Consider the following 9319-nt stretch of genomic DNA (forward strand, 5'->3'; position numbering starts at 1 on the left):
CAACAGAACCAAGGTTGGAGTAGATGTGCTTGACAAAATGGCGAGGAAATACTCAGTGAAAGCACCTACATGAAGAAGGCCAGTGGTGGTGTTTTATAATATTCTTGACCTGGCTGCCATAAATGCTTCGTTCCTGTTCAAGAAATGCACCAATGAGATGATGTCACGGAGCACTGGAGAAAATCTAAGTCTCACCAAGTATATTTGTCTCATTTCTAGTCCAAATATCTCATTACACTTAATATAAGACACAACTGCCTAACAAGTGCTATTTCAGCCAGATATAGGGACTTGTTTGAAGACAATACATCTGGAATATCTTGTTAAATAAAAAAAAGTCTTGAAAACAAATTGTTTTGAGTCACATATCATATGAAACAAGCTTTTTTTTAAGCAAATTTCAAGATCACTTTTATCTCAAAAGTCCCAAATATCACATCTTATTTCAAGAAATCTTGACGCGCCCATTTTCACTAGTTCCATTGGCAGATTTATTTGCTTATTTCAAGCAAAAACGTCTCGTATTTGTTGTTTTTTTACTTATTTTTGGAGGGGCATTTATTTAAACCCCCTTCCTTCCAGGTAATCCCGCACCACCTTGAGCCATAAACGATGGCTGGTGTCAGATTTAAAGCGTTAACATCTGTGTTCCTATATGCATCCCTGCTAATCCTCCATTGTCTTTGTGTCTCGGGGCCTTTTCTACATGCAAATGACCTGCAACTTGTCTTTATTGCGATCCCCTCCTCTCAGGACTGCAGGCTGCAGCGAGGCCTCGCCCGCTCTCACCGTGAAATCCTCATTAAATGCCGCGTGGCATGCGCCAGAGCGCCGTCTGCTTCGGTTTGAGGCTGGTTATCATCATCCGTCACTGCCACTTTGTCGCGGCAACAAGGGAATGTTTGGGTAGTTTGTGTCCAAAATGCACGCTTTTCTTTTTTTTTTGTTTTTTTACCTGAGGCTCTTCTGCTTCAAGGAATTAAGAGAAATACCATCAGTCATTTTCACATGACATTAGGCTCATTCCCACTGTAGGAACCTTCTGCAATTCCTTTAACCTTTTCAGGAACGGGGCCATTTTCTCCCTCATTCGCATGTAATAGACAAGTTCTCATGACCACAGTCGGTCAGTCAGACAGTCATTATTCAGTGCAAAAGATGGTCTAAAATCAAAATAGTCTCATTGCATTTTGTGTGCATCTTTACAAACATATTTTCTTAACTCTAAACATGCTTCAAAGGATATTAAGTCCAGATAATGATGAGTAATCGTGAGGATGTTGAATATTGGTCGTGATGATGAGTTTGCTCGACTTCAAGCTGATTCAGTGTCAAATAAATATTTTAAGGGGGAACGCTTTCACACACCGTTGGACAAACAGTTTCAGGTTTTTCTCCCACTCAGCTTTTTTTGTAGATATGAGTGGGGACGATTCAAGGATAAACAGCTGGAAACCACTCGTCTACATCAAGGTAGCTACAAAATCACTTCCCCCAATGACTCTCCATCGGATCGGAATATCAGAACATCACCTGTGACATTTGACCGAAAAGGTTTTAATGCTTTGAATGAGAAAAAAAAAAGAGAGAAGACATTTTAACCACAATATATATGATAGGCAGCAGTTAGGGGGCTAGATAATGGTTAGCCAGGAAGATCAAGAAAAGCTGCTAAATGCTAAACATGAAGCTAAGCAGGTGGTTCACTTAGCTAGCATAAAGAGAGTTTAGGTTTGTTAGGGAGCAGCTAGCCTAACTGTCCAAAGTTAAAGCTACCCAACAGCGTCATTTTGACTGCTATGGTCATTATTTGTATATAATTTGGATTATCATTAGATCTAAGAATAAATTGGTGGAATAAGTGAAAAAACACACCAGGACACTAAATGAAAACTATAATTATTGAGTGTTTTATTTATTTAATTGACACAACGTAACTTCTCTGCAGTTACACATGCAAACTCGAACCGAAACCATTTTCTCTGTGAAATAAAAACAAATTCATCCTGCTTTCAAAATAGGTTGGTGTCATCATTAGACCTTAGCAATGAAAACGATTATGAACATTCCTAAATGCTGTGATGGCTGCCAGCCAGCTGAAGACACTCTGTTATGATGCTTGTTTTGCTTATGGCTCACAGTCACTCACAGTCAACACAGGTAACCTGGTACAGGTGCAGCTCCCACACACAACCTTGTGACTTTTGACACAAGTATCCTTTGCTTTGTTTTTATTGCACTTTCTTCGCACTTGGCGCCATGTTCTGATGTTCCAACCAGGGCTCTCGCACCAAATAAGTTAAAAAAAACCAACAAATAAAAGACGTTTTTCCTTGAAATAAGCAAACAAATCTGCCAATGGAACTAGTGAAAATCGGCTTGTCAAGATTTCTTGAAATAAGATGTGATATTTGGGACTTTTGAGTTAAAAGTGATCTTGAAATTAGCTTAAAAACCTCTTCAAATGTAAAAAAAAAGCTTGTTTCATATGAAATCCGACTCAAAACAATTTGTTTTCAAGACTTTTTCATTTAACAAGATATTCCAAATAGTACTTGTTAGGCAGTTGTGTCTTATATTAAGTGTAATCAGATATTTTGACTAGAAATGAGACAAATATACTTGGTAAGATTTTTTCCAGTGTTTAGATGGATCACCTCGCATGGTCAATATGCATCTGGAGGCAGCTTAGCGCAGCATGAAGACTGGGAATTGTGCAAATAGCTATCCTGTTATATCTTGTTTGTTTACTCGGTTTTAGCTCTCCGGTGTTATCTGTAAAGGACGGCATACTGTTAGCGCTTAAGGCAACGCTGGCATGCATTTTCCCATCTTCATTTACAAAGGCAGCTCAATAAGAACAATTCTGAGGAAAGAAAGCCGATTCCTTCTTTTTTCCTATGCATATAAATCAATCGCTTCATTCTGAATGATATGCCTGAGATGACTCAAGGACCAGCTGGCTTATGAAGCGCTCAAGTGCCAATATGTCTCCACTCCAGCTGAACAGGAAGCAGCCAGTCAACTGAACTCAGATGTGTAAAGAGAGTGCTTCAGATTATTATTTAAGCAGGGATGATGATTTTTAATGTGAAACCTTGACTGTCTGTCATTCCATCAGCCAAATAGATGCATAATATGACACAAAAGCTGTCATCCACCCCTCATTTCTTTATATTTAACTTCTAATAAGCCAGACTTTTCAAGTGGTCATGAGCAATAGTTCTCCAGGATTTGTTTGGCTGCTTTTTCCTCTCATTTTCAGTCCAGTCCTTGTACCTGACTACTGAATACTCAACCATCTCAAAGGTCCCTAACTCAAAGAATGAAAGAAAACTGGATCTTTAGGCACTTTGTTCCCAGCAGCCTGTCACAGAGACATATCATCTGTTCCCATTTCTTTAGCTGCATCTGTGAAAAACAGCTTCATAGTTTCAACTTTTTTTAACATTAACGTTTAAAACTGCTTTCAGTTACCAAAAGAGTCAAATTAATATAAGAAATTCAGTTTGAAAAAAATCCTAATCCCCAAAAAATGAACGTTATCATGTCTAAAAGTAGAAAAGTAGGAAAAATACAGACAATAATAAGAATGATATGTTATTCAATATCAAGAAAAAGTAAATAAGATTAAATTTAAAGCTTAAAAAAGGAATATAAGATATAATCTAATGACTAATTATGGAACAATTAATATAAATTAAATGATTAAACTGCTTTATGCCACCAGAAATGAATAATCTAGAAGTTCTTTGTGGGTTTCAGACTGGAATTAAGATTAGTTCCCATTTCTTTAGCTGCATGTGTGAAAAACAGCAAAGATAACACAGTGTGACAGACAGAAAACAGGATTTCTGCAGCAACAAGGTGATTCCCAAAGAGCTGTTAGCTGAAAACTTGGCATATCTCAGCATGGTGTGCAGTGTGTCCTTAAAACATTTGAGGAAACTGGACAAGTGGAGGACAGAAGAAGAAGTGTCAGGCCTAAAGAACTATCTCCAGCAGATGAACAGGATCTGAAAGCTCTTCTTATTTTCAATAATTCACATCACCTGCCACAGATAATTTTGGTTTACACTGAGATGTGTTGCTGTGTGAGATAACAGGTGAAACCTGTTGCACCAACTCACCAGAGGGGGCAGCACCTCCCTGGATAAAAGACTAAAACACACCAGCTGATGGACTGATGGACACCCTGAGCCCAATATGATTTATGAGGCTTAATATGGAAAAGCAATTAGTTATATATCTTTCTTTTCCGCTGTCTTGCATCCTGATTTCTCCATGTGGCTCTTATTTGCCCTCCCGTTAATGGCTCCTGTGATGTTTGTCTTCAGCCACATCAACAAGTCTCCTTATCGCTATGGATTATTAGCCTCGTCCCGCCTCCCCGGTGGAGTTTTATCAGTCATTTTAAAGCATCTTTGTGATGTAGAATGATGTAGGTGGGTTTGTTTTTTGTTCTAAATGCAAAGATTTGAAATGATCAAGACACCAGACTTCTTTCTGTACATAAAAATGGGTGTTTAATTGAAACTTCTGTATCAAAAAATAGCAATATCCATCCTTCACAGCCACAAGTCACACAGCTAAACTGAAAGGTCTCCATTATGTGGCTATGTGACAACCATGAAAACTGTTCAACCTCTCGCTCAGCTTCCCATAGAACTCAAATTAATCTCGACAGAACACAAACCAGATGGATTAACTCCCGGTACGTTCAACATTATCAACAGATATTTTTTTTTTTGTTTTGTTTTTCTCTCTTCGAAGTAGTTAAATAACATTCAAATGCGCTTTTCAAATTTAAGTAAACGTTTTATTCTGCTTTACATCGACAACTGCTTCAGTGCATCCTCCACGTCTAAAAAAAATAAAAATAAAAAGGTCGAAATGTAAAAATAAGTTATAGGAATGCAAACCAAAGGCCAAGTAGGATATGCAGATTTTCAGGGGAGAATTTAAGCATAGACAATAAATAAATAAATAACCACAGAGTGTGGAATGTCTACATGTTTACGAATAAATTAAATGCAAATGGGAGGGGGGTCATGTACACACAAAAAGATGAAAAAGAATTACACACTGTACAATATTCTGTTTAATCCACAAAAAAAGAGGGGGAGGAAAAAACTGGAAAAAAAAAAGCGTCCATGAATATTGCATTGATTGTGCATTTCACACCCCGAACCCTGAGACAGGCCAGGGGTGGGGGGGCCGTGTCGTGCCGAGCAGTGAGACGGTGGGAGGCAAAAAGAAGCGATAGGTCAGGGGGGCCAAATGCCCCGCGACAGAGGCAAAGATGGAGGGAGGAGGGGGGAGGAAGAGGTGTACACGTGTTTGTTGACATTTGTAGACATTCAGAAAAGACAGGATCCAGTTTCCAAACACCTGTTCAGGCTATAGAGTGAATGAGCAGCGTTAAAGAGAGCGACACAGAGCCGAGTCGAGCGTGTTTCAAGTATTTCGTTGTACGGAAAAAGGAAAACGAAAAGGAAAAGCCCCCCCACACACATCTCAGTCTAACTTAACCTCTTGGCCTGGGCACAGTTGGCTTTCAGTGATGGAAGGAGGAGGAGGAGGGGAAAAAATAAAGAATAAAAAGCATCAACCCTCCTTCCAACACAGCAGACAACTTTACCCCCAAAAACAAGACCTGTAGACGAAAGGTCCCCCCCCCCTCCCCCAACAAGAAAAAGCAGCTTTCCAAAAAAAAAAAGGCACTCCAAAATCAAATTTAAAACACTTTAAATTAAAAAGTCTTCTCCGAGCTCTATGAGAGCAGCCATGTCTGAATGGGGGGGCCTTTCCAGCTGTTTATACCAGCCGAGTAACAAAACGTTTAAAAGGGAAGGGGGGGGGGGGATAAATAGAACTGGTAAGACCGCCCCAACAGCAAAGCGTTCCCCATCAGGAAACAAAAAAGAGAAAATAAAAAAAATGGGGGGGAAATAAGAAGAACAAACTGTAATAAATTAGAAATTCCCGTAAAAAAGGGGAAAATTAAAGTAAATTTCTCTCGCTGGGCCAGCTGAGTCGAGCCAGGTGGGCTACAAGCTGCTGGCCTTCAGTCCATGCCCCCCCCCCACCCCCTCTTTCCTCAGAAAGTCCGTTCAGTCCATCGCAGCCGCACTCAGAGGCTCTCCTTGCTCGAGCTTGTGCTTGACGATGAGTCTGTGTCGATGGTCCTGAGGCGGATCTCCCCGGCAACAGGCTCCTCCGGCGACTTGGGCGACTCCGACTCCGTCACCCGCATCCAGGGGTGGTCGCAGATCTGCTCCAGGGTGGGGCGGTCCGAGGGCCGCAGGGCCAGACACCATTTGATCAGCTGCTGGCACTCTGAGGGGAACATACGCAGTTTTAGATGCAAAATGAGTCAGAATCGGTGGATTTTTTGGGGGGGGCTGTACCGATAACCGAGGCTAGAGGGCAACAGAGTCAACTCACCGGCTGAGATCCTCCTCCTGAAGTACAGCCGGCCTCTCAGGATCTCCTCGTCCTGCTCGAAGGGGATGTCTCCGCACACCATGTCGTACAGCAGCACGCCGAGCGACCACACCGTCGCCGAGCGGCCGTGGTATCTATGGAAACGGATCCACTCAGGTGGGCTGTAGACTCTGGTACCTGTTAGAAAAATAAATAAATAAAAAGAGAGGAAGGTGAGTGAGGCAAAGTGTGACAACAACAAAAAACAGCTGAGTCACGGTAGAAATGCTGCCCCCCCCCCTCCCCCCTGCTGGAAGGAGGAACTCGAGCCCATCACGTGAACCTCCGACTCGGGTTTCACAACAAACAGATGTTACGTGGCATCGACCTAACATCCAACAACATTTCCACGTTTTATTCCAATAATAATGACCGGAAACGCAACAAAAAAGCTCATAAGATGCGTCACGCGGGCTGATAAACCATGACTCACATCCTTAGTGGTCACAGGCGCGAGCCTCTTGGCCAGGAAAACCCTCGACCAAAAACAGCGCGCTGCGTCACAGCCTCGTGAACGCCTCCATGTCTGAATTTAGCATCAAGGGCAAACGCGGAGGAGCGCGCGCACGGCGCATGAGAAACGCGCACAGTCACATATCACAACAGCAGCTGATGGCGGCGGACAGGGCGGCGCGCTTACCATCGAAATCAGTGTAGACGGTGTCCTTGAGAATCGCCCCTGAGCCAAAATCGATAAGCTTAAGCTCCCCCGTGCGTAGGTCCACGAGCAGGTTTTCATCTTTGATGTCCCTGTGCACGACGCCGCAGCTGTAGCAGTGGCGCACCGCCTCCAGGACCTGGCGGAAAAAGCCCCGCGCCGTGTCCTCGTCCAGGGCGCCCTTCTCCGTGATGAAGTCGAACAGGTCCTTGACCAGCTCCGGCCTCTCCATCACGATCAGCCAGCCGTCCGCGCGCTCGTAAAAGTCCAGCAATTTGATAACTCCGCGAAAAGACGAGCTGACCTTCTTCAGCAGCAGGATCTCCAGCGGCACCATGGCTCCATTCTGCATTAAAAAAATAAAAATAAATAATAAGCCATTAGGTTAATGCACGCATAACAACACAAAACCCCCACCCAGCAACGGGAGGGGGGGCGACACCAAAACAAACCACGCGCATACGCACAATTACGCACAATTCTGGGAATACTTACAATTGAGCCCCACTCCGTCACCCTCTCCTTCGCCACATGCTTCACAGCAACCTGGGAAAACACAAGAAATAAGACGGCGAGATGAGTAAATGTGGCGGAGACCTGGTGGCGCTTTGATGGCGCCACATGGAGGATCAAAACATTAACCACGACCCCCCCCCCCACCCCTCCACAGTCCGCGTCCTTACCGGTGCGCCATCAGAGATCCGGCTGCCGGCGTACACCGTCCCGAATCCTCCGCTGCCCAGCACCGACCCCACCTGGTAAACCTTCTCAAAAGCCTCCTTCTCCACTTTGACTGCAAATAAAACCAACAAATATATAAATATATTTAGATTATTTTCTGCTCCAGGAGCCGCAAACCGCAGCGGGTTTTGCGCAAACTCCACATTTCTGTGTTTTTATCTGAGAATAATCCGACATTTCGGGGCGGTAAAACCTACCCGGTGGGAGCTGTATCTTCACGGGCAGATGGTCCATGCTTGAAGGGTTGCAAATGTGCGAAAAAGAGCCAAACTTTGACAGCAACATATTCGAGCTGAAAAGCCGGTGTTAAACTGTTCGTATCCAACAGAGTGCAGAGTCTCGCACGCACACGCACAGAAATACAGAAGAAAAAAAAGATGAAATAAGACGTTGCGTGCGTTGTAGTCGCTGTTTAAGCGGTGGTGCGGACCGTGGCTGCAGGGGGAATATTATATCCAGTCCAGCAGTGCGCCAACTCCGCCGCACCGCGCCCGTCAGAGTCGTGTCACGACTGAGAAGCCGCGCACCGCGTCCCGAAAACCGGCATTAAATCCGAGTATTTCCGACAAAAAAAACAGCAAAATCAGTCCTGTTAAATGATGTTAAATGATGTTAAAGAGAAGCAAAAAGCCAAACACTGCGATGCGTGGAGCGACCGTGCAGCAGAGCGCGTTTAAAGGTCCACACGGCGGTTTGTTATTATCCCGGAGAGTGGCCGCTGTCTGAGCTTTGGCGCGGTCTGCTCCAGCCAATATTTTGACGCGCAACCTGGACGCCGGTATCCCTCCGCCACCAACACAAACCGCCACTATGCCACAAATCCGCCGTAACGCCGCGACTTTTCCCCAAATCCCACTCAGAATACCCCCGATATCCAAACACTGTGGTGAAATTAAACTATTAGTGGGACAATCCGTCGAAGTGAGAAGAAACGGCGGCGCACTACTTTCTCATAGTATGAGACGCCCATGAATCCCTTGTCTGGGAGCTTTGAGCTGCGTTCACTATCGACTCGAAGGCGACAGCCAATCAGGTGTCGTCTAAAAATACCCGGTGTTTCGTGTCTGGACCAATCCGGAAGAGGTTTTCACAATGGATCAGGCGTTTGAGCGCACGTGGCGGTAATTTCGCCCTCCCCCCCTCTCTCTGCAGCCTGATAGAAACCACGTTTAGAGAGTGAAAGTCCAGTTTAAAGTGTCATTTGTCAGCTACTGATTATATCTCTCAGGTTGGGCAGCGAGTACTACTTTAACTCACTGGCCGTTGTTTGTTTACCGCTTTTTTTTACTACCCTGAAACATGCCGCACACTTCAAAATCAACTGTTTACAGTCCAAACACATGATCAGTATGTGGAAGTTTTTCTGTGCCATCAGAGTTTGAATACGAATAATAATATTGAGTTTTTTAAGCATCAAAATCAGACTTTTGAATT

At 43.9% G+C, this 9319-nt stretch overlaps 1 protein-coding gene across 1 annotated transcript; it reads right to left on the reverse strand.

Annotated features, from left to right (window-relative positions):
• Positions 1-4500: 4500 nt before the first annotated feature.
• pim3 (Pim-3 proto-oncogene, serine/threonine kinase) lies at positions 4501-8609 on the reverse strand. Its single transcript, XM_075471333.1, has 6 exons — positions 8083-8609; positions 7828-7937; positions 7640-7690; positions 7127-7490; positions 6448-6624; positions 4501-6339 (listed from the first exon to the last, which is right to left on the reverse strand). The coding sequence occupies exons 1-6, from the start codon at positions 8168-8170 to the stop codon at positions 6134-6136; spliced, it is 996 nt and encodes a 331-aa protein (XP_075327448.1). The 5' UTR covers positions 8171-8609; the 3' UTR covers positions 4501-6133.
• Between the last annotated feature and the right edge of the window lie 710 nt (positions 8610-9319).

This window comes from Odontesthes bonariensis, chromosome 8 (assembly GCF_027942865.1).
Source record: "Odontesthes bonariensis isolate fOdoBon6 chromosome 8, fOdoBon6.hap1, whole genome shotgun sequence".
Taxonomy (NCBI): domain Eukaryota; kingdom Metazoa; phylum Chordata; class Actinopteri; order Atheriniformes; family Atherinopsidae; genus Odontesthes; species Odontesthes bonariensis.

What these genes read in the sequence shown, in the direction of transcription:
- pim3 (XM_075471333.1), bottom strand. Translation starts at nt 8,170, where the DNA reads ATGTTGCTGTCAAAGTTTGGCTCTTTTTCGCACATTTGCAACCCTTCA. An exon ending in GAAGATACAGCTCCCACCGG is followed by an intron (nt 7,938 to 8,082) that starts GTAGGTTTTACC and finishes TTTTATTTGCAG; the next exon opens with TCAAAGTGGAGAAGGAGGCT. An exon ending in GGATCTCTGATGGCGCACCG is followed by an intron (nt 7,691 to 7,827) that starts GTAAGGACGCGG and finishes GTGTTTTCCCAG; the next exon opens with GTTGCTGTGAAGCATGTGGC.